At 41.8% G+C, this 24812-nt stretch overlaps 1 protein-coding gene across 1 annotated transcript in view; it reads left to right on the top strand.

Moving 5' to 3' along the window:
• Positions 1-18977, top strand: part of TRABD2B (TraB domain containing 2B) — an 80340-nt gene extending 61363 nt beyond the window's left edge. The window contains exon 6 of the mRNA XM_074264644.1: positions 12924-18977. Coding sequence (XP_074120745.1) covers positions 12924-13140 — 217 coding nt within the window. The 3' untranslated portion in view covers positions 13141-18977. The remainder of the gene's footprint in view (positions 1-12923) is intronic.
• Positions 18978-24812: the final 5835 nt, after the last annotated feature.

Below are 24812 nucleotides of genomic sequence, written 5' to 3' on the forward strand. Positions count from 1 at the left end.
AGGTGCTCTGCTGGGGAAAGGGCTCGCGGCCCCTGCGGCCACTTTCTGGCTCCTCCCCAGATCTGGGCAAAGCCCAAGGGGCCTGGGGACCAAGAGAGACCCCCCCCCCCCCGGTTCCTGAGGAAAGGCCTTGGATCCCGGCTCCGGCTCGAAGCCTTCACTCCCATGTGTCCCTCTTTGGGCTCCGAGCTCCGGACCAGATGCCTCCTTCCCCAAAAGAGGAGGGAGACCGCTGGTCTGCGGCTGCTCCAGGAGCTCACCTGTGTGGGATTTAGAGCTGTGGGACATCACAGGATGGTAACGCCTTCCGACAGAGAACAGAACAGGGGGTGTCGGGGCCAGGAGGGGCCTTAGAATATAGAGGGGCCTAAAAATTTTGCTCCCAGCTTTGGTGGGAACAGAGGGAGAGAAATGCTGCATTTATCCATCTCTTTGTCTACCAAGGAGAGAAAGACTTGAGTCAATAATTAGTCACCTGTGGGTGACATTAAAGAGTCGGACTTGGTGAAGCAGTTGAGGTTGAATGAGGGGAGGGGAAGAAGAAATTGGGGCTGGATCAACACAGCGAAGGCGGCCCCGATTCTACTTCGGGGCTATAAGAGAAATAAGGTCAAGGGCAATCAAGGAGCCATCCATGGATTAAGAAGGAACATGGATAACTGTGGAGTAGAACCCGAACAGGAGAAGGCACTTAGCAAGGCAAGGCAGAGCAACTTAGAAAGGGCAGTGGAATAAAGGGAGAACTACACCCATGGATAGTAATTGTTCGTTCATCACCGCTGACTGTCAGGAAGACCACAGCGGGCCAGGCCCGTCTAACTCACACTCTCTCTCAAAGTCTGTTCAAGCTCCTTGTCCATCTCCTCCTCTGTCGTCCCTTTTCCTTTTTCCTCCAATCTTTCCCACCATCAGAGGCTTTTCTAATGAGTCCTGTCTTCTCATTATGGGGTCAAAGCATTTGCATTTCAGCGTTAGCATTTGTCCTTCCAGTGAGTAGTTTGAATTAATTTCTTTAAGGACTGACTTGATTTGATCTCCTTGCTATCCAAGGGACTAGCCAAAGTCTTCTCCCACACCATAGCATAGCTTCTATGACTCAGCTTTCCTTATAAAGTAATAGAGTTTTGTCAGGAGAAGTCACCGGTCGTAACAAGCAGCCCAACAACCCAAAAGATGACTCTACATATGGCCGTCACCACCCGGTCAATCCTGTAATCAGACCCGTTATGTACTTCGCTGCCAAGGGCGGGAAAACTCTGTATACAGAATGTAAAAAACAAGACCTGGACCTAATTGTGGCCCAGATCATGAGCTTCTTATTACAAAATTCAGATTTAAATTGAAGAAAGTAGGGAAAACCATCAGACTGTATAGGTATGACTTAAAAAAAACAACACATCTCTAATATGAAGTGGATGAATCTATTTAAGGGATTAGGTCTGAAGAATGGGGAACAAGGCTGAGGTGTAAAAACCCACAATTAGTTCAAGAAACAAGATTGAAAATTTCAGTGATTATAAAATACAGGAGCTACCATGCAGGTCTTTGCATTAGGGGTATTGTGTTGGTTTTTCTGCCTAAGTTCATGACTCTTTTCAGTGTCCCAAATGTGCAAGTACGACAGCTCTGAAGTGAGAGATGCTCCAATGATCCTCAGGGGAAGAAAGATTTGAAATGTGGTTATGAGCTGGTACTTCTCTGTTGAAGGGTAATGAGACAGCAGTTTGTCAGTTAACAAGCAGGTCTACTACGTGTCTGGCACTGAGGCTAGAAGGAAAGGTTTAAAAAAAAATAACGTGCCTTCAGGGAACTCATATTCAAATGGGGATGATGACATGTAAATAATTACTAAATACAGAATAGATGGAAGTGAATAGCTGGTCTAGGTGGTAGTGTCTGACAACAGGATTTGGATTTCTGGATCATATCTTACAATGTAAGGTTGACAGGTTCCTGGCCAGAGATGGAGTGCTCCTAACAAAGTCGGATCAGAATGTTTTTATCAGATGTTCAGCAAATTTGATCAAGAGGGTTTAAAACTAAAAAGGATAGAAGAGGGAGAAGATGGCCTAGGTTTTCTTAAGTTAGATGCTGTAGCCACAAAGATGGAAGGAGAATAAGTGGAATGAGCACAAATTTGCAGGAAATAAAATCCAAGAAAGGGACCATTTATAAAATAAGGGTCTTAAGGTCCCATAAACCATTGCCCTAAGTTTGGGCAACACATAGCCACTTGAAGCCCTAATACAAGAAGGAAAATTTGATCTCATAGAGAGAGATCTCTGAGACTTGAGTGGGATGAGACTTATGCCTGGACAATGGCTCTGCTTGGGTACACCTTATTTGAAAGAAAGCAAAAGACAAGACTGGTGGAGATATGAGGGTGGTACATATTTGAGTAAGTCTAATAACTAGAGGGGAACCAGAGCATGGCAATTTGTTGGCAAAGGTCAAAGGATGGAAAACTGATGATTATGTCACTGGAATATACTACAGATTGCCTGGACAAAAAGAAGAAATAGATGAGGCATCTGGGAAATAGATCACAAGTCTGGCATTGAAGGCTGATATAGTAGTGATAAGGTTTTTATTTTATTTATTTATTTATTAATCCTTTATTTCCTTCCCTCTTTCTTTTTTCTTCTCTTCTCTCCTTCTCACCCTCTCCCTCCCTGCCTTCCTCTTTTCCTCCATCTGTCTGGATCTCATTCTCAATAATAAGGAAAAATTTGTTCCTGGAATGAGAATATCAGGAAATTTGTCCTGAATTTGGCCCAAATCCTAGATTTTGTGGAAACAGGAAAACAATTCTATTGAGGAAGAATGAAACTTGCCTAAAGGGACTTGCACAGGGAACTCACCAAAAAACTTAGATTTTTAAAAGAACTGAAAGGAAAATGGCAGAAAGGGCAGGCAATAGAGGAAAATTATAAAAGACCTGGCCTGATCCTGGAAAAATAGTTTCGGTAATGCTCAAGCTTAGCATGAGCTGAGGGTAGAAAGGGAAGCTAGGTAATAAAAAGGCTTTTTTAAGTTATGTTGGGAATAAAAAGGATCAAAGAAGGGTAGAACATTTACTTAGGGTTTATTGGATGATGACAACAGAGATAAAGCAGAGATGGTTAGGTCTTCTATTTTCTTTCAATTTTCTCTGCAAAGAAAAAGGGCTTTTGCATTGGAAATGACAATAAAAATGATTAACAGGGAAGAGATATCCAAGATAAGGAAGGAGATAGGAAGTGAGCACCGAGAATTCACTTCATCCGCTCTGAGGAGCTACATCATCCTTGGGTCCTAAAAATATGGACACATGCAATTTGCTGAGCCAGTCAATGACATTTGAGAGATCATGGAAACTAGGAGCAGTACCACAGGACTGGAGAAGGGCAAATATATTCCTGATTTTTTTTTTTTAAGTAAAGAAAAGAAAGTGATAAAAAAAAAAAAAAACTCTCAGCCAATGAACTTGACTTGAATTCTTGGAAAAATTCTAAAGATGATCATTACAGAAAATGATTAGTGTGAACATACAAAGAGACAGCTCCACAAAGCTAACTGGGCTTCATCAAGAATTGGTTATGTTAGATTAAAATTAAACCACTAGATAAAAGAAATGTTGTGAATAAAATTTACCTAGATTTCAGCCAAGTCTTTCCTATGGTATCTCATGTTACTCTCATGGGGAGATGTGACTTAGACAGTAACAAGATCTAATGAATTCAGAACTGCTCAGGGCCAGATCCAAAAAGTAGCTGTTAATGGTGTCAGGTCAACATAGCAGAAGGTCTTTAATAGAGTTCCACAGGGATCAGTTGTTTAACTTCTTTATCAATGACTTGGATAAAGGCATAGATAGCATGTTCATTAAATTTGCAAATGAGCCACATCTGGGAGGGATTATAAAAACAGTGGAAAATACTGTTGGGATCCAACTAGCCTTGACCAAGTGGAGAATTGGGCTGGTTTTAATAAGATGAAATTCAGTGGGGAGATAAGTTATCTTCCACTTGGATAAAAAACTAAAATCAAGTCGTTTGTATGAGGCAGGGGAGGAGTGATCAGATAATTATTGTTCTTAAAGAGATCTTAGTGGCACAGATGGAGGGAGTCCTGAAACTGTCCTGACTTTGGGGTAAACACTTGAGAAACTGTCCCTGAACTCTGGAGAAACTCTCACGGGAGAGGCCTGCCTCCGTAATAGTGGGACTGTGAACAACTGAAAACTTATGGAAGCTACAAAAGCTTGTGAGACTTTGGACTACATTAAGAGCAGGCTGAGTTTCAGGAGGAAGTGAGGCTTCCACTACATTCTTCCTTCATCAGACCTCTTCTGGAAGATTGTCTGCAATAATAGGCACCGTGGAAGAATATTAGTCAGCTGGAAGATAGCCAGAAGAAAAGGGCTTTACTTTACAGATGAAGATCAGTTGATGGACCTAGACATTTGATGGAGGAGGAGGAGAGATGAGAGTGATTACTGTATTTAAGTATTTGAAGGGCTGAAGTGAAAAAGATTGTCTATTTCAGGGGTCCTCAAACTGTGGCCCTCTGAGGACGTTTATGCGGCCCGCCAGGTTATGGCAAAATCAGATTGGAAGTGACGTTTGAGCTAAACTCGAGTTAGCAACGCACACTTCCGGCCCTGGGCTGAGGCGGTGGAGACAGTGTCCGGCCCTCCAACAGTCTGAGGGACAGTAAACTGGCCCCCTATTTAAAAAGTTTGAGGACCACTGGTCCATTTGGCTCCAGATGGCAGAAACAAAGATAATGGGCAGAACTTTTTATTTTTTAATTTGTTTAAATTAAAAATTATTTAATTTAGACTGAGCGGAAAGGGCCCTGAGAACACAGAACAGGGAATATCAGATCTGAGAGAGAGAGCTTAGAGCAGTGGATGTCAGAGCTGGGAGGGAGCTTAGAACAGACTTAATTTATGCTTCATATCAGGAAAAGCTTCCCAAAGATTGTTATTGTTCAGTTGTTTTCAGTCACGTCTGACTCTTCATGATCTCAGCGGGACTTTTTTGGCAGAGGGTTGTGGTTTACTATTTCCTTCATCTACATATGGAAAAACAGCGGCAAACAGAGTTAAGTAACCTTCCCAATATCACACAGCTAGTGTCTGGGGCTAGATTTGAACTCAGGAAGATGAATCTTCCTGTACCCACTGTATCATCTAGCTGTCCTTGAAGTCTGAATGGAGAAACTGAAATCAAAGGTGTGGAGGGCGAGTGATTGTCTACAGTTTCACAAATATGGGACATAACTGGGATTTGAACTCAGATCCTCTGACTCCAAAGGCAGTATCTTTTTCATTTACCATGTTGCCTCAAATGAAAATAATCCTGAAGTTTCCAACAGGGAACAGATCATGGAAGCTTTAGAACAGAGGCTGGATGATTCCTTGTCTGATGTGTTACAGGAAAGATACCTGCCCAGGTAGAGGTTACCTGGACGCCCTCTGGGGCCACATCTGCTCAGAGACTCTGAGTGGCTGCTTCTGATTTCAAAGTCACAAGTCCAGATTTCAAGGCCTGATTTTTCCCAAGAAATATCGTGCCAAGGACATATTTCCATTTGGGGATGACTTCAGCCTGGGCTCGGACCACCCACAGCCTGCCTCCCACCTCCCAGTGAGGGCTGCGCACTTCTCTCCATAATGGCCTGTCTCCACTCCCTGTCGAGAAATCTCTCCCTCCCTCCAACCTGGTGCTCAGGACCTCCTCCCCCATTCACTCCCAGAGGCGTACACCACACACACACACACACACACACACACACACACACACACACACACACACACACACACACACATCCCAAACACATCCTCCTGGAGAGGATGACACGCTGGTTCTCTTCCTGCCAAGCTGATTCCAATCAGGCGGAAGGCAGGGCTGGGGCTAGATTAGAGAGGAGCAGCACATCTTTAACTCATTAGATGGGGAGAGAGAACACTCAGAGAGAGACTTCAAAGGACCTGGGCGACCGAGGCACTATCATTCGGCCACTGTCTGTGGGGGTCCGGGGCCTCATCAGAGCAGAAGTGATTCGGGCGCGCATCGCAGGCTTCCTTAAACTCCCAGGTCCTGGGGCTGGGATGTGTCCTGGAGGCTAGGAATCACTACAACTCCAAGGGACAGAGGAGCCAGAGGAACTAGGATTCCTGAGACTGAGCTGAAAGAGCCCTGAGAACACAGAACAGGGAATGTCAGATCTGAGAGAGGGCTTGGATGTCAGATTTGGAAAGGGTCTGATAACAGGGGGTGTCGGAGCTGGGAGGGGGGTAGAACAGGGGGTGTCAGCTAGTATGGCCTTAAAATAGGGGAAGACAGAGTCGGGGTGGGATGGAGAGAATCCAAAATATTTCCTTTCTCTGAGCCCAAGTTTGTCTCAAGCATGGGCCTTATGAGAATCACAAAAGCCATATTCAAGGGTTGTTGTGAGGAAATGACACTGGTATCAAGCATCAAATCAATACATTTTTTGCTAATCCCCAGTGATGTGCCAGGTTCTGTGTCCGGCCACCAATACAAGAAGCTTGTGCTCTTTGTACACCAGGAAGAGAGCTCAACTTTAAAAGCCGCAAAATAGGCTAAAAATGAGCAAACCAGAGAAGAGCCCTGGCCATAGAGAGCTACTGTGGCAACAGGGACAATCAAAATAAAACTCAGAAGAGGACAACAATGCATACATGCCTACATGCAAAAGCTCTAAGGGGAATATGAATTGGTTTCAAACCCAAAAAGGCTTCTTTAAAGAGCTCAAAAATGATTTTAAAAATCAGAGAGAAGAAAAATTGGGAAAATAAATGATAGGTATGCAAGAGTCAACAGCTTGAAAAAGGAAGAACAAAAATTAATTGAAGAAAACAATTCCTTAAAAAAATATAATTGACCAAATTGGGAAAAAAATCCACAGAAGAAAACAACTCCTCAAAAATAGAATTGCCCAAGTGTAAAAAAGAGGTAAAAAGCAAACTGAAGAAAATAATTACTTAAAAATTAGGATTGGGAACATGGAAGCTAGTGACTCCATGAGGCATCAAGAATCAGTCAAACAAAATCAAAAGAATGAAAAAATAGAAGAAAATATAAAATACCTCCTTGGAAAAATAACTATCTTAGACTCAGGAGGGATAATTTAAGAATTACTGGACTATGACAGTATAGGAAAAAAAAGAGCCTAGATAGTATCTTTCAAGAAATTATCAAGGAAAAGGGTCCTGATGTCTTAGAAGTAGAGGGTAAAACAGTCACTGAAAGAATCCACCCATTTCCTCTTTAAAAAGATTCTAAAATGAAACTTCTAAAAATATGCTAGCCAAATTCCAGAATAACTAGATCAAGGAGAAAATACTCCAGTCAAGCAGAAAGAAACAATTCAAATATCTAGGAGTTTCAGCCAGGATTACTCAGAACTTAGCAGCTTCTACATTACAGAATTGGAGGGCTTGGAATATGATATTCCAGAAGTCAAAGGAGTTTGATTTACAACGAAAAGTCAATTACTCAGCAAAATTGAGCATAATCTTTCAGGGGATAAAATGGATATTCAATGAAGTAGGGGACTTTTAAAAACTTCTGATGAAAAGACCAGTGCTGAATAGAGAAGCATAACAAGGTAAACAGAAAGGAAAAAAAAAAAAACACACCCACTTATTAGTCAATAAAGTTAAACTGTTTACATCCCTGCACGGGAAGATGATACTTGTAACTCTTCAGAACTGTATTTTTATTAGGGCAGTTAGTTAGAAAGAGTATACATAAATGAAGAGTATAAGTTGACTATGGTGGGATGAATATAAATTTTTAAAAAATTTTTTTATTTAGTGATATGCCAAACTATCAAAAGTTTATTTTTTTTTAAATTAGAGAAATCACAAAATTGATCTGAAAAAATGAGAAGTTGGCTCTCAAGAGAAATAATTAAAATAAAATGGAAATGAAAGGGGCCTTTTTAGGATTAAGTCTCAAACTATATTACAAAGCAGTAACCATCAAAATAATTTGGTATTAGTTTTTTTATTTAATTTAATTTTAAAAAATTTTTAAATTTATTTTATAATTATAACATTTTTTGACGGTATATATGCATAGGTAATTTTTTACAACATTATCCCTTGTACTCCCTTCTGTTCTGAGTTTTCCCCTCCTTCCCTAATATAAAAAATTAAGGGATGAAAAAAGAATTGTACTGTGACACAAGTACATCACATGAAGAGGCACCAAAAACCTAATGCAGTAGGAGAGGGAAAGAAGGGAGGGGGATTGAGCATTGTTTGAACCTTATTTCATCAGATTTGGCTCAAAGAAGGAATGACATACACACGCAGGTACAGAAATTTATCTTACCCTATGGAGGAATAGTAGGGGAAGGTTAAAGAAAAGGGAGGAGGGGCTGATAGAAGGGAGGGCAGATTGAGGGAGGTGGTGGTGCAAAAGCAAAACTAGTAAGTGGGACAGGGTAAAAGGAGAGAGGAAATTATAAGTGAGAGAGAGGGGAGAAATAGGATAGAGGGAAATACACAGTTAGTAGTCTTATCTGTGAATGTGAACTGTCCTATAAAATGGAAGCAGATAGAGTGGATTAAAAACCAGGATCCTACAAAATGTTTATAAGAAACATGTTTGAAACACACCACACACACACACGAGTAAAGGTAAAGGGCTGGAACAGAATATATTATCCTTCTAATGAAGTTAAAAAAAAGTAGGGGTGGCAATCCTAATCTCAGGAAAAGCAAAAATAGATCTAATTAAAAGAGGTGAGGAAAGAAACTGCATTTTGCTAGAAGTAATATCAATACTAGACATATATGCACCAAGTAGTATAGCATCCAGATTCTTTAGTGCATTGTTACTGGAGTTTGAATCAATCCAAGCATTCTGAAGAATAATTTGGTACTACCCAAAGATTAACCAAATTGTGCATACCCTTTGATCCAGCAGCGTCACTAGTAGAGTGTCACTAAAAAAGGGGAAAATACCCACATGTACAAAAATATTTATAGTAGCTCTTTTTGTGGTGGCAAAGAACTGGAAATTAAGGGGATGCCCACCAGCTGGGGAAAAGCTGAACAAGTCGTGGTAAATGAATGCAAATCATGTATTTGAATAAAATTAGTAAATTTAATGTAAATAAAATGAATGGATACTATTGTGCTATGTGAAATGATGAGCAGATTTCAGAAAAATCTGGAAAAACTTATATGAGCTGATCCTGAGTGAAGCAAGTAGAACCAAGAGAACATTGTCTACAGTAACAGAAACATTGATGATCAGCTATGTTAGACTTAGCTCTTCTCTGCAATACAATGATCCAACACTATTCCCAAAGACCCAGGATGGAAAATGTTGTCCACCTCCAGAGGAAAAACTGATGGACTCTGAGTGCAGATCAAAGCAGACTATTCTCACTTTTTTTTTCTCTCTCATGGTTTTCCCCTTTTATTCTGTTTCCACTTTCACAATATGACTAATGTTGAAATGTTTAATATGATTGTACAGTTAGAGTTTATATCAGATTAGTTGTCTTGGAGAGAATAGTGGGAGAGGGAGAAAGATTTATAAACGTGAATGTTGAAAACTATCTTTACATGCAATAAAATATTAGTAACAGGGGGACATGTAGCTAAAACATTTTTTAAAATAGAGGTCATCTATCTCAACCCTCTCATTTTACAGAAGAGAGAACTGAGGCCCAGGGGAATTTGCCTAAGATTATAAAAGTGGCATAAATATGATCCAAACCCAGGTTTTCTGACTGCAAAGACAGCACATTTTTCACTTTATCTTGCTACCTCAAATGAAAACAATCTTAGAGCTATCAAAAATGAATGGATCATGCTTTGAAGGAAATTAGAAATCATAATAGGGTAAACCCCCAGATCTATAGATCCAGCCCTAGACTTTCCTGTAAGATACAGACCCTCATCACCAACTGCCTTTTGGCTATCACAGATTCATCATCCATTAGCCATTTCAAACTCAAGGTATCTAAAAGGGGACTCTTTATAATTTTCCCCAAAACCAATTTTTTTTTTCCAGATTTTCTTATCACCATAAGGTCACCACCATCTTCCTCTCAGTCCTTCACCACCTTGTTTACTTCCAATCAACCTCATGGCCCATTAGTTACTAAATCTTGTTCTCGTTCTCTTTCTCTCTGTCTGTCTCTCTCTGTCTCTCTGTTTCTCTCTTTCTCTCTCTCTCTCTCTGTCTCTCTCTGTCTCTCTCTCTCTCTCTCTCTGTCTCTCTCTGTCTCTCTCTCTCTTTCTCTCTCTCTGTCTCTCTCTCTGTCTCTCTCTCTCTCTCTCTCTCTCTCTCTCTCTCTCTCTCTCTCTCTCTCTCTCTCTCTGTCTCTCTCTCTGTCTCTGTCTCTCTCTCTGTCTCTCTCTGTCTCTGTCTCTCTCTGTCTCTGTCTCTCTCTGTCTCTCTCTCTGTCTCTCTGTCTCTCTCTCTCTCTCTCTCTCTCTCTCTCTCTCTGTCTCTCCTCTCTCTCTCTCTGTCTCTCCTCTCTCTCTCTCTGTCTCTCCTCTCTCTCTCTCGGTCTCTCTCTCTCTCTCTCTCTCTCTCTCTCTCTCTCTCTCTCTCTCTCTCTCCTTTAGTTTCCTCATATGTAACTCAATCATCAATAAGTATTTATCAAGCATTGACCATTTACCAGGCATTTTGTGCAATAAGCATTTATTGGTTTGTTGGTTTGTTGGTTTTTTGCTGAGGCAATTGGGGTTAGCTGACTTGCCCAGGTTCACACAGACAGGAAGTATTAAGTGTCTGAGGCCAGATTTGAACTCAGGTTCTCCTGACTTCAGGGCTAGAACATCCATTGTGTCATCTAGCTGTTCCCCTCAATAAAATACTTATTGAGGAGGTTAAAATAGGAAAAACCTAGGTCCCTTTCAGTTCTGAATTCCGTGACCTCTTTCCACTAAACTGTATTTTCTGTTGATGTGACAATGCTTCAGGTATTATAGAAGGATGGCCATCTTATAGCCTCTTAACTGCCCAAGGGATAACTTCTAACTGCCTGCAGGACTGTTGGCTTACAGGGCTTCTGACTATTCTCCACCTCCAGAGAGCAGGGATATTCTCTGCTTTTATATCTTTGCATCTGGCAACATCAGAATTGTAATTATTCAGATATGTAGAACCTGTTATGATTTCAAGGTATTTTACATCCATGAACTCATAGGACCCTCTTAACAATCCTGTAACTGGGAGCAAAAGAAAAGCATTATTATTTCTAGTTAACAAATTGAATGTAAATGGAGACATAAGAATTACCTATCCTTCCCAAGGTGAATGAGTGAATAGCAGAATGAAGCTTTGAACTCAAGCTTCTGATTCCACATCCAGAACTCTTGGCACAATAGCGTTGGTTTGTTGGGATAGTTGGATGGATAATTTATTAGGGTAGTTGTAAATAGTTAGCTGGTTGGATAAATGGTTAATGGATGGATGGAATATTATTGGTTGGTGGATTCATTGGCTGGTTGGTTCGTGAACAGTCGATCTCTTATTTGGGATGGCTACATTATTCAAATGCCAAATGTGCACTTGCCAAAAAGATGATTTTATGGAGAACTCACAACAGAGCAAGCGCTCACAAGATGATCAGAAAAAACAGTGCAAGGACACTCTCAAGGTCTCAAGACTTTAGAATCCATTGTATGACATGGGAGATCCTGGCACAGGACCACTCAGCAGAGAAGATGCTGTGCTCTATGAGCAAAGCAGAATTGAATTAGCTCAGAAGAAACATGAGATGAGCAGTTTTAGAGTGCTCCCCCAATATTTATCCAACTTGTGGCAGAGCACTCTGAGCTCATATGGGATTATCTCCCACAGCCAGGAAACATGTAACACGATTCTACCATAGTGATGTCATTTTGCTCCTCTTTGAGAACAAAGGACAACAAAGAACCAAGATGGTTGAATGATTGGTTGGTTGGTTAGGTGGGTGATTTATTGGCTATATTTTCAGTCAGTTGGCCAGATGTTTGGCTGGATAGTGTTTTGGTTGTTCAGATGGATAGTTTTTTGGCTAGTCTCTTAATTAGTGGTCAGATGATTGATTGGCTGGTCAGTCGATTGGTTGGTTTAATGAATGAATGCATTCCGGGATGGATAGATGGATGAGTTGATGGATAAATATTTGCTCATGTGGTTTTATGGTTGATTTGATAAAGACTAATTGGTTATACGGTTCGTTGGATGGATGGTTAGACAGTTATTCGAATAGTTGTTTCATTAGCTGCATGGTTGATTGTGTTAGAAGCAGGATGTAATGAAAATGATTGACCCAAGAACACGAGAAACTTGGGTTTCAATTCCAGCTGTGGATAGGGAAGCCCTATCATGTCTCTGAGCCCATTTTCTCTCTTAAAATGGGGTCGTTGTGCTGTCCTATCAAAATCACCAGTCACTCATCCAATTAATCACACACAACAAGGTTATTATGCAAAGATCTCCAAACTGGAGTCAGAGTCTTCCTCCCTATCGATCCCCTTATAAGCTGGACGTCCTTGCAGATCGCATAACTTCTGCTTTGGTCTCTAGTAGTAGCATGAGTAATAGAATAGTGCTTCCCTTTCAAGGTTATTGTAAGGGTCAAATAAAATGGCACAAAGAAGGGGGTTGGCAAACTTTCAAGCACGATGTATGATTTCTGTTACTATTATCGTTATCGGTGATGGCAGAATGAATGAGCTCTTTCCTATGTCTCCCCTCTCTTTTGCCATCTGCAACATGAGGAGTGTCTCCCCATTCCCTCCCACCAACACTGGCAGCCAGGGACTATGGAACCTCTCGAGGTCTGACAGAGGGAGGGATGGGAAAGAGCTTTTGCTAACGATGGGCCATCCCAGCCAGGTAAAACAGCCCCTGGAAGAGCTGAAGATTTGTGTTTCCTTTTCCTTCTAGTACGACGACAATGCCTTCCCCATCCAAGGCCACCAGCGCCTACGACACCGCCAAGCCTCCCACCAGGTTTGCCAAACAGCTGGAACATCGGCCGCCACCGGCCCCGCCAGAACCCCCGGGACCCTCCGGAAGCTCAGCCGCAGTCGCCTCTCCATTGACTTCCTTCCTTCTCTTCACAACCGGCACCATCCTCCTGCAGATGGTGGGGCCATCCTGACTTCCATCGACCCCAGGTGCAAGAGCTGGAGTAGAGACTGTGGTAAATGATGAATTGATTCTGAGGGTGTGGCTGTCCTCCCTGGCCCCTGGAAAGCTCCTGGGGATGTTCCCAGCATCCTGGGAGGATTCTGGCCCCCTGGGGAGGGCTTGACACATTTCTGGGAAACACTTTCTCATGATGCTGACTTACATCTTCTTTTTTGTAGAAGGATCTTAATTTCCCCTAGTACTATGGGGCTTGTTTTGTAATATATTTGTCCATGTTTTAAAAAGAAGCATATTTATTCTATGATAAACTTATTTTTATGATGTATATGTTAATAATACACTTATTAAACTGTATTGCCGGCCACCTAGCTAAATGAATATTTCCTATCTGTGACTTTAGTGCCTTCCTCCCTACGGGTCTGGAGCAAGCTTTAGACTGGGGGAGGGGAGTCCTGTTTGTGTTTTGCCTCCCCCAGGAACTAGAGGCTTGCAGTGGCTCTCCATACTTTAGGGGAATTGGGATGACAGACTTTCGCATGACGCAGGTCTGGGAGGAAGAATATCCAAAATGGGAGCCTCTCAACTCCGACCCCGGACAGTAGCTGCTCCCTCCAGGGCCTTGGTTTGGTGGAGGAGGTGAGGGTGCTTTGTCCCATCACTGGGAGGATTTTTGCTCATGCATATGCTGCTATTGTGAAAGCCCCCAGAAGTCACTGAATTCACCTGGAACCCCGGGCAAGTGATTTGACCAAAGCATATAGAAAGTAGCATTCCTTACTGAGGCAGTGAGGCAATGAGCCGGTCACCAAGAAAAAGGAATGGCCAGAGTTGGAAGAAAGCTTTGAGATCATCAAGCCCCATCCCATCATTTTTCAGCGATGGAAAGTAAGGTTCAGAGAAAGGAAGTGATTTGTCCAGAGTCCCATAAGAAATGACTAATAGAAGTGAGCCTGGAGACAGGGCAGGAGAAATCGATCTCTGAAGGAAGCTCTGGAAGGAATGAACATGAGTAATATTATCCCTATTTGGGGAAACTGAGGCCCAGCCACATGAAGGAATTTATTTGAAGTCACATAAAGGACTTTTGTAGGATTTTAAAATGGAAAGAAACTTAGAAATCATAACATCTAATTCCCTTATTCACAGACAGGGAAACTGAGACATGTGGAAGGACAGGGCCTTATTCTCAGGTCTTACCATAGGGGAAGAATTATTCTGGGTTCTCATGACTCTGGGGCTCTCTGGACAGTTTGATCTCACCATTGAGGTTTCTATAATTTAGAAGAAACCTTAGAGATGGCAAGCAGGGGAGGTCAATAAAGGTAAAGAAGGTTTCCCACAGTCCCCTGCAGCCTAGACTGGAACCCAGGGCTTTGGATTCCTAGCTAAAACATTTCTGCTCTCTCATGATGGGGTTTCCGGTCACGGTACAATGGCTCTCCTCCATGGCTAAGGACAGGGGGCAGAGGGCCGGGGCAGGGCAGGGAGGGACCCTGGGATCGGCAGGGGGACAGAATATGCCCTTTGCTTTTTCTGAACTCAGTGGTGGAAAGGCAAGGGCACAAAGCAGGTGTTAGGATGGAGGGGCAGAGAGCACAGCCAGGCCTGTGGCAAGCCATCTGGGTCAGAATTTGCTCTGTGTGAGTGAGAATCATGGCTCAGTCCAGGGCTAGGGTCAGGGTCAGGGAATGGCGAGTCTTGGGTCTCAATCTCTGTGGCAAGCTCAAATTTCCTACCAGGACTGGCCCATCAAGAACATACTCGGCCCCTGAGTTGGCCAGTTGGCCAAGACCCAAGGTCTTCCCTGAGTTGCCACTGTGCCTGTGTCTTTGCTTGGGTACAGGTGAGTTCCTGCTTTCTGGACGCTCTGGTGATGGAGAAAACCCCCATGCAAGAAGTCGTCCAATAACAGAAATCACAACACATCCTCTGGGCGACCTCGAAAGACATTACGTTATATAGTAGTAGGAAGTGCTAAGAGGTTCAGGGCTCCACAGGCCCCACTCAGCTCTGGGAAATCTAGGGGACCGAGAGGAGACTTCCCGGAGAAGGAGATCCCTCTTAGAGCTAGCTTAAGGAAAGGAATAGCAACATTTGAATGGAAGTGGAAAGCCCGTTTCTGGACCCTGTCAGGGCGGCTTCCCCAGGCCTCGGAAGCAGGAAGAGATCTCTGAGACAACACAGAGATGCTGCCTTCAGGTTGAGGCAAGAAGCCAAAAGTCAGGAATCAAAGAAGCCCAGGATCTCCTACTCTGAGCTGGAAGGAACCTCATGTTACCCATGAGCCACCATCCCTGCACCCATCTCTCTGGGGGATAACTATTCAGCTCTTCTCTAAGGAAGCAGTCTGCTTCTCTCTGGGACTGCTGATGGCTGGACCCTAAGAATCTCTGTTTTCCTAGCCCTAGTAATCCTTTGTAATGACAAGGTAGGATGCTGGAAACAACTGAATTCAGAGCCCGAGGATCAGACATTTCGAACTGTAGGTCACCTTGGAATTGCTTGGGTCACTCCCTCCTCCCCCGCTCTGAGCCCCTGCACCCATCCCCCAACTTTACAAAGGAAGGTATTAGGGTCTAGAGCAGGTGAGTGATTGTTCAAAGTTGTAAAGAGCTGGAAAGGACCCCAGACACTCCCCAATCCAACCCTCTCATCTTAGAGAGATGGAAAAGGGGCCTAGAGCTGGGCAAGTAATTGGCTTAAGGTCATACAGCTTTTAGGTCTCGGAGCCAGAATCTAAACCCAGGTTCTGAGAGCGTGGCAGAACTGGGGAGTGTCTGGGGTCCTCTCCACCTCTGGGTCTTGGGAAGTGATCCCCAGGCAGAAGATCTGGCCCCGAAGTGACCAAGCATGGGACTGGCTGTTCCCGGGACAGTGATGACCCACTGCTGTGGCTTCCTTCAGACTCGCAGCCCCACGTTCTCTGAGCTCAGGACCAGATGCCGCTCTGATGAGCCGGCTCCACCCTCCGGGGACTGCTCTTCCAGAGGCTTCATTCCAGGGCTGGGGCGATGCATGGGAGAACAGAGCAGATCCTCCCAAGGGTCCCCTCGCCCCTCGTGGTCCCCACACCGGGAATGGAACGTAAAATCTCCGGCATCCTGGCCGGCTTCTTCCTGGCAAGGAAGACACTTCCGACTTCTGAGAGAAAGGGGCTTAGCAAGCTTAGGAGGGGGGCTCCAGAGGCGTGTTGGACATCAAACAGAGCTTGCAAAACAGGATTTTGGTGAGATAAGTGTAAAGGAATTAGAAACACACGGGCCAGACTTCCCTCTGACATGCCCACTGCCGCCTCTGGGGAAGCTAGCGTGGTGAGCGTGGCTTTAGTTCTGTAAGAAAGAAATGTTGGCAAAAACAGCCCTTTGACAGAGCTTGGCCCCAAGAATGCCTTGTGCCCAAGCCCTGGGTGGGGCCATGTCCTGACTCACTTTTTCTGCTTTCCTTCCTATTAACTTTGGAACCGACACGGAAGACAAGTTCATCCTTCAAGGCCTCTGTCATCCAGATGAGGAAAGTGAATTGGAAGGTGAACTTTTTGGGAGCCAGGACTGTCCAGTTTTTCTATTTATATTTCTAGTCTTTGCATAGTGCTGTGTATACAATAAGCACTTCATCAATGCTTCATTCATTCAAATGAGGCTACCCAGGATGCTGATCCTCTGAGGGATCTTTTTGCCAGTCAGTCAACAGGTATCGTTAAGAGTCTCCTGGGTTTTGTGTCCTGTGCTCCATACTTGGACTACAAACACACGATAGAATCCCTGTCCACGTGGGCTGACTATCTAAGCCATCTAGCCTTTCTGACTTGGGAGGGATCTCAGAGGCGCCCAGTCCCCTTTACTCCCCAATGAGAATTCTCTCTACAACCTCTCTGCCAAGTGGTCATGAAGCCCATTTGAAGACTTGAAGCACTAGGGAACTCACTACTTGTCAAGACGGTCCAGTCAACAATTGAATGGCTCTAACGGTGAGGAAGATTTTCCTCAGAGCCAATCTAAATGTTTCTCTTTGTGGCTTCCCTGACTCCTCCTTGTTTTGCCCTTTTGGTTCATGTTGAAGGAGACTAATCCCCACAAGACCCTTTATTATTTGAGGTTGACGCTGTTGTCTTGTTTCTTTACCTTGATATCCCCAGTTCTTTGAGTTGATGCTTGTACAGCTTGGTCTTCGATCGTCTTGCCACCTGGACTGCCTGTTTCCGTACCGCCTGAGTCCACTCCATCCCCTCTCCTCCACATCCTGTTCCAGTGGGGAACCTGGCATCCTTTCTGGCCACCATTGGGCAAGGTCACCTTTTCCTGAAGTGTCCAGTGCCTCAGTGGGCCGGGCTTTGTCCAAAGCCCCAGGCACTGGAGGAAGCTCTTTGGGATGCCCTCCACCATGTTGTTCTCTGCCCACGGCAATCAACATCTTTAATGAAGCTCTTTTCGGTCCCCGGCCAATCTGTGGCCAAGAGCTACAGGGAACTGGCTTCGAGACAAGAGCTTGAGAATAAATGGCAAGTTCTTGCAATCACAAACACATGTCCACACGAAATGTGATGTAAACATGTGTGATGGCTCCATGAGCAGATGTGACTCGTGACTAAGGTCCCTGTCCCATTCTCCTCTCCTCGCCTCAATTATTCCAGAACTGATTGAATCAAACTGACAGTCCATCCCTGGACATGGACATAATGAATGGATGGAGCCAGAACCTGGTTTTTTTCAAGATGGATGCCCATTGGAGGCACCTCCTCCAGGCCTCCATCTTTGGAATTTCTGGTTGTCACAGAGTTATGGGATTCAGGGTTGGCAGCAGTGCTAGAGCGTGGAGCATCAGAGCTAGGAAGGATCAGAAAAAGTCAGAGTGGGAGACATTTAGAATATGGAATATGAAATGTTCTGAGAGACTTTAGGGCTGATCTCATCTCAGTTACAAATGGGGAAATTGAGGCTCCATTTGCTAACAGAAGTAGCTTTTTGGATAGTCTGAGTCAGCAGTGTTGATGTGGGGTAAATGAACATTCTGAACATTAAGGAAAGAGACCTGGGTCCTATTCCTAACCGTCTCCCATTTGTCATGAGTAAAACTTGGTCCTTCTCTGGACCTTAATGCCTGTTTTTATAAAGGAGGAAGTCATCCCAAAGTCCTCTCTTGTGCTAAATCTGAGGAAACAACTTCATCTCTCTGGGTCTCAGTTCCTTCGCTTGTTAAAGAGGGGTAACAACCCGCGCCTCCCAGGCTTCCCAAAGCACTAAATAAGGTACAGTCAGTATTTTAAACCAAAGCTGGGAGGGGCTCTGCCTTTTTTTAGTTGATGTTGTGGTGTAGGGGATGAGAGAAAGCAGATTTGAAAATAGTAAGAGCTTCCAAACGTACTTCCCTCGGCCCCAACACCGAATCAGTCCAAGCGTCAGCTCACGAGCCTTCCTAGAAAACACTGGCTGAGTTCTGTTCAGTATGGATACTAGAGTTTTTAGCAGGCTGGGTGGTCACCCATTCTAAGGAGAGGCCACAGGAATCTCTCTGGCCTTCTGAGCCTCCAGGAGGAGGCTGACCCAGGGGCTTCGAGAGCTTCCCCAGAAATGTGCCTGACCTTTGTCCTCTTTCACTGGGGATGCTGGGACCCCTGCTGACTCTCCCAGTCTATAGGCATCCCTTGGAAAGAGCACCTCTGGACTGTTGGGTTTGAAATGTTTCCAAAGCAAATGGGTGGATTTTCATCCCCCCACACTCCTCTTTTGAAGTTTTGTGAAGAATTTCCTAAAGAATGTAATGAAAAGAAGAGAAAAAATGTTATTAATGTTATTTTGTCAAGATATTTTTGTAGCATAATATATTAATAATAAAAGATATTCTAAGTTCTCTCTCGTGGCTCTTGTCTCTTAGCTTGCTTTCCAGAAAATGTTTTTGGGGGAACCACAAAGCTGTAGATTTAGAGTTAGCAGTTTGAAGCAGTTTGATTGTTTGCTCTGCTGCTTCATGGATACATGATCTTGAAAAAGTTCTTGCCCTGCTCTGGGCCTTGGTTTCTCCATTTAAAAAATGAGAGGTTTAGACTAACTCAAGCCAACTGGTAAGAACCTAACAAATGGCTTCTGGGGCATTGATGCCCAAGAGAAATAGGAAGATAGTAATTGAATACCTAGTTGCTCTTAATGAACTCAATTCACCTTCACCAGTTGACTCACATCCTAAAAGAACTGGCATATGGAACTGCAAGTCACTCTTAGGGATATTTGAAAGCAGTGGAGAACAAAAGAGACTCTAAAGAACTGGAGAGAGAAAGGCTGTCCGGATTTTCAAAAGAGAAGAGAATCAAGACTGCAAACTAAAGACCAGTGAACTTGACCTTGATTCCCAGAAAAAGTACACAAGGGATTATTAAGGAGAGGGTAGATGAACATCTTGAAAAGGAAGCAGGCAGTGGTCTCTAAGTCATCCTAGCTTCTTTAAGAGCAGGTCTTGCTAGACTTATATTGTTTCTCTGTTTGACAAGACTATAATAAAATGGTAGAGCAGATGTTACATGGTAGATAGAATTCATCTAGATTTTAGAAAAGCTTTTCTTTTTTTATTAAAACTTTTCTTTTATTTTTCAAAACATATGCATGGACAATTCTTCAACATTAACCCTTGCAAAAACCTGTTCCAATTTATCCCCTCCCCCATGCCCTCCAATATATGTTAAACATGGTAGAAATATGTTAAATCCAATACATCCATATATATTTATGCAATTATCATGTTGCACAAGAGAAAAAGTGAAGCAAAATAAAAAGCAAGCAAATAACAAAAAGTGAGAATGCTATGTTGTGGTCCACATTCTGTTCCCATAGTTCTCTCGCTGGGTGTATATGGCTCTCTTCATCTCTGAACCATAGGAACTGGTCTGAATCATCTCTTTGTTGAAGAAAGCCACGCCCATCAGAATTGATCAGTATAATCTTCTTGTTGCCATATACAATGATCTCCTGGTTCTGCTCACTTCCCTCAGCATCAGTTCCTGTAAGTCTCTCCAGGCCTTTCTGAAATCATCCTGTTGGTCATTTCTTGTAGAACAATAATATTCCATCACATTCATATATCACAATTTATTCAGCCATTCTCCAACTGATGGGCAGCCACTCAGTTTCCAGTTTCTGGCCATTACAAAGAGAGCTGCCACAAACGTTCTTGCACATACAAGTCCCTTTCCCCTCTTTAAAATCTCTTTGGGATATAAGCCCAGTAGCAACACTGCTGGGTCAAAGGGTATGCACAGTTTGATAACTTTTTGGACATAGTTCCAAATTGCTCTCCAGAATGGCTGGATCCATTCACAACTCCACCAACAATGTATCTGTATCCCAGTTTTCCTGCATCCCCTCCAACATTTGTCATTATCTTCTCCTGTCATCTCAGCCAATCTGACAGGTGTGTAGTGATACCTCAGAATTATCTTAATTTGCATTTCTCTGATCAATAGTGATTTAGATAGAGCACCTAAGAAAAGCTTTTCAGTAAAATCCCTCATGTTAATCTTGTGGATGAGATGCAGAAATTCAGGCTACAGAGCAGTTCACTTGCACCACGAGTTTTCTTTCTTGGGTCACTGACCCTCCTTGGCAAATGAATCTGGGAAAGTCCATGAAAGTCTCCCTTCTCAGAATCATGTTTTTAAATGCACAAAGTAAAAAGTGTAGGATTCCAACAGAAAGTAGTTAACAGTGAAATACAATCATTAGGAAGTTGTACATACTAGATTTGCAATTTCATGTGCAATCATCTTTTTAAAATTATACTATGTTATGGACATATATTAAATTAAAAATCAAATAAAAATTTAAAGAAGAAATAAAGTCACTAAAATATATTTTTTAAAAGTTCATAAACCTCTGGTTAAGTAATTATGATGGTTTAGATGGACTTACTGTAAGAAGTGTCATATAATTCACTCAGGAAAGAATAACCAGATTGTTTTTCTACAATGAGGGCTTATTGAGATGAAATAGCAGGAATCTTTAGTGTTTGTAGTCAGCACAATTGTGTGATTTCCTCTAGGAGTATTTAATAACTCATGTGCAGGAATGGAGAAGGTAAAAGGTGGGAATATTATGGGATTAGAGTGATGAAATAAAAGTGAAAGTGATTAATAGATTCTGAAGAAAGGGGTAAGGAATTCAAGGATAGAAGGGATAATGTTGATCTCTTTAGCTATAGCATCAAAATTTTGAAGGGAGAAAAAGGAGACCAGATTAAGAGGTAATAAACTAGGAAAGCAAGGAAAAATCAAGTGACCAAAGGTAGAGGTGATTACAAAGAGTAGATTTAGCAGGGGCTAAGCACAAGGAAACATGGAAGGACAAGAAGGCATTATCAGAGAGAGTGATATTCAGAGCTTGGGATTGTTGTTGGGCTTTTTTGTTTTGTTTTGTATTACAAGGCATTCAATTGGGCTTTAAGTGACTTGTCTAGAGTCATACAGCTAACAAGTATTAAGTATCTGAGGACAAATTTGAATTCAGGTCCTGCTGACTCAGGACCAGTGCTCTATCCATTGCACTATCTAACTGTCCCCAGGGTTTGTGATTGTGAAGGTAGAATACTTGTGGGTACTAATGAATTATGGGTATGACCATGCTTTTGTATAGCTGAGATGTAATAACATGTAGATGATGGAAATTAAGGAGATGTCAGCATGTGGATTGAAGTTCCCAAGAATAGACTTATGCTAGTGAAGAACACTGTGAACTAGGGGTTACTGATTAATTAAATTATTGATAAATTGAAAAATGAAGGGCAATAACCTGGTTTCTGGCAAATAATCTAAATTTCAATGGGGTGATAAATCAGTATGAAGAAAGACCAGAAGTGAGAGTAGCCTGCTATATTAGGGAACAGAAAAGAAGGAGCATTCAGTATTAGAGACAAAGGCCAAGTATGCAGCATCTTCTTGGAGGAGGAAGGAAGAACTGTATCCCGTGATTTTGAAAGAGATGAATGGAGTATAAAAGGAAAAGGTCTTCAATAAAGAGCAGTCTATTAATAATAAAGCACTAATTTCAGTAACCTAGCATTATTCCAGAGTCACAGGAAGTCAGAGAAAAGAATGGAATAAGAAAGCAATGTCTTAAGCTGCAAACCTAGATAGCATCTTGAAAATATCAACAGAACCATCAGTGAGATAGATGGCCCTTCAACAAAAGAGAGATATTTGAGGACTTCCCCCCAAAATAAACAAAAATGAACAAAATATACATCTTCAAAGACTCCAAATAAGAGAAATATTAAAAAGTTAAGTACAATAAAATTAATTCTCTTATTTATAAAAATCATTAATTAAAAAAACTTGATGGATAAAAGAGAGGACAAAAAGGGAATGATCAAGAGACTAAAAAAGACTTAAAGGGTTAGCATATAAGGGACTTTTAACAATAAATAGAAGGGAAGGTAGAAAAACTGAATGTTTTGTCAATCAATCAATCAAACATTTAGTAAGAGCACCGTACAAAGAAATTGAGATGCAAAAAAGTGGAAAAAGTACTTTCCTTCAAAAGGTTTACATTCTAATAGGAGAGACATAAGTGCATGTATAGGTATATATAAAATAAACTTCAAGTAAACACTAAGTAACTTTAGAAGAAAAAATACACAGATGAGTGACTCTGGAGAGACTTAATGCTGAAGATGGTATGTATTTTGGAGAAGGAAATACCATAGGGGAAATTGTGAGCTTGAGAACAAAGAAAACAAAAGCTAGTATTTGGAGTTGGAGATGCACACTTGTCCACTATGTGTGCAGAAAAAGCAGAATGATTTTTCAAATCTCTCAACATGATTGGAGGCAAGGGGGAAGAACTATGACAGAATACAGCAAAATCAGTGCAGTGGATGGGCAAGGTTGGGAGGGGGGAAACAGAAATCTTACTTTTTGGGGGGAGATGAAATAGTAGGACTAAAAATGTTCCCATGTAGAAAAGTGTATGCCTGTGGTAAGAAATGGGAGCCTTATAATGTTTTGTTTGACTTGGTGTTTTTCCCGGGGAAATTTGCGAATTAGGAGACTGTCTGCTCCAAGAAAAGTGTTGTTCTTCCCAGGACTGGAATCCACCTCAGAAGAGAGTATGTATGAGTTAAGAGCAGCCAGAACCTGGGACTTATGTGAGGATTGGGTAAGGGGTAGCATAAACACGACAGTAAGTGATCATGATAAGATAGGATCTCATGGCTCAGGGCACAGAATTAATTTCACCAAACAACACTCTTTTCTTCCTTGAAACTGCTTCCTTTCCTTGCTTGAACAACTTCCCTTGTGAACTAACATTTCTAAGAGTAAGGTAGGATGAGGTGAGATCTCTAAATGTATTGATTTCAAAATGAGCTACAAAAAAAAAAAAAAAAAAAAAAAAAAAAGCTCCAGGTGAGTCCACTACAGTGAGACTCTTATGAGGGACAGAGAAAATAAAGAAGGGACAGACAAGGAAGAATCGAATTTGGAAGAAAAGGAAAGAGAAGTGAAAAAAAATGGAAATTAGCCTTCTTGAACATGGGTCTAGCACTTGACTCTTTTCAACAATGAACTGATTCAGGCCAATTCCAATAGACAAGATGGAGAGAGCCATTTACACCCAGAGAGCAGATGAAGGTGGGGAATGAATGTGATTGCAATATAATATTTTCACTTTGTTTGCTTGCTTATTTTTTCTTTCTCATTTTTCTCCTTTTGGACCTGATTTTTCTTGTGCAGCATGATAAATGTAGAAATATGTATAGAAAAGTTGTGCTTGTTTAACCTATATTGGATTACTTGCTGTCTAAGGGAGGGGGGAGGAAGGGAAGAGAGAAAAATGTGGAACACAAGGCTTATATATCTTTGCATATATTTTAAAAATAAAAAGCTAGTTTTTAAAATGGGTCCAGCAAAATAAAGATACTTAGTCATTTGATTGACAGCTACTTATTAAGCACCACAGTATGCCAAGCACTGTGCTAGATGCTTGGAATATAGAAATGTAAAAAAAGGACTGTGAGACAACTTCTGTCTTCAAGGAACTTACAACCTAGCCAAGAAGGAAGCCCAACCTGAGATTTTTGATTTAAGTTGGAAGATAAATTTTGAATCACATACCCAGCTGGGTTCTAAAAAGGAAGGATAAGTGAATCAAATAAACAAGCAAATAAATGAAAAAGAAAAAGAAAGGAAAAAAAGGAGCAAATGAACAATTTAAGCCAAGTCAAGGAACTTGGGATAGGGCAAGTAAGCAATCATGAGGTAGGGGAGGAGATAAGCATCAAATCACTGCACATTAAATTAATCACAAGGGCAAAGAGATGGCTTAAGAAATTATTTAAAAAGCAATATAAAAGTAAATGGAGAAAAATATAAATCTAATAAACATAACCTTAAATATGAATTTATTAAACAATCTAATCTGACAAAAGTATCTAAATGAAAAGAAAAAATTTTAAACTGAACATTTTGTTAATACAAGAAATGTGTCTGAAAATAAAGACACCTGCAGAATGAAAACAAGAGAGTATAATAAAATTAAGTAGACACTAGGTAATTTCAGGAACAAATAGGAGTTGCATCATATTTCAGCTATAGCAAAAAAATAAAAGTATAAAATGTCAAGGAATAAGAATTGTCTAATGTTTAAAATGAGAAAGAAGATTCTTGTGCAACATGATAAATGTGGAAATATTTATCATGTTGCA

Source organism: Sminthopsis crassicaudata, chromosome 4 (genome assembly GCF_048593235.1).
Source record: "Sminthopsis crassicaudata isolate SCR6 chromosome 4, ASM4859323v1, whole genome shotgun sequence".
NCBI lineage: Eukaryota > Metazoa > Chordata > Mammalia > Dasyuromorphia > Dasyuridae > Sminthopsis > Sminthopsis crassicaudata.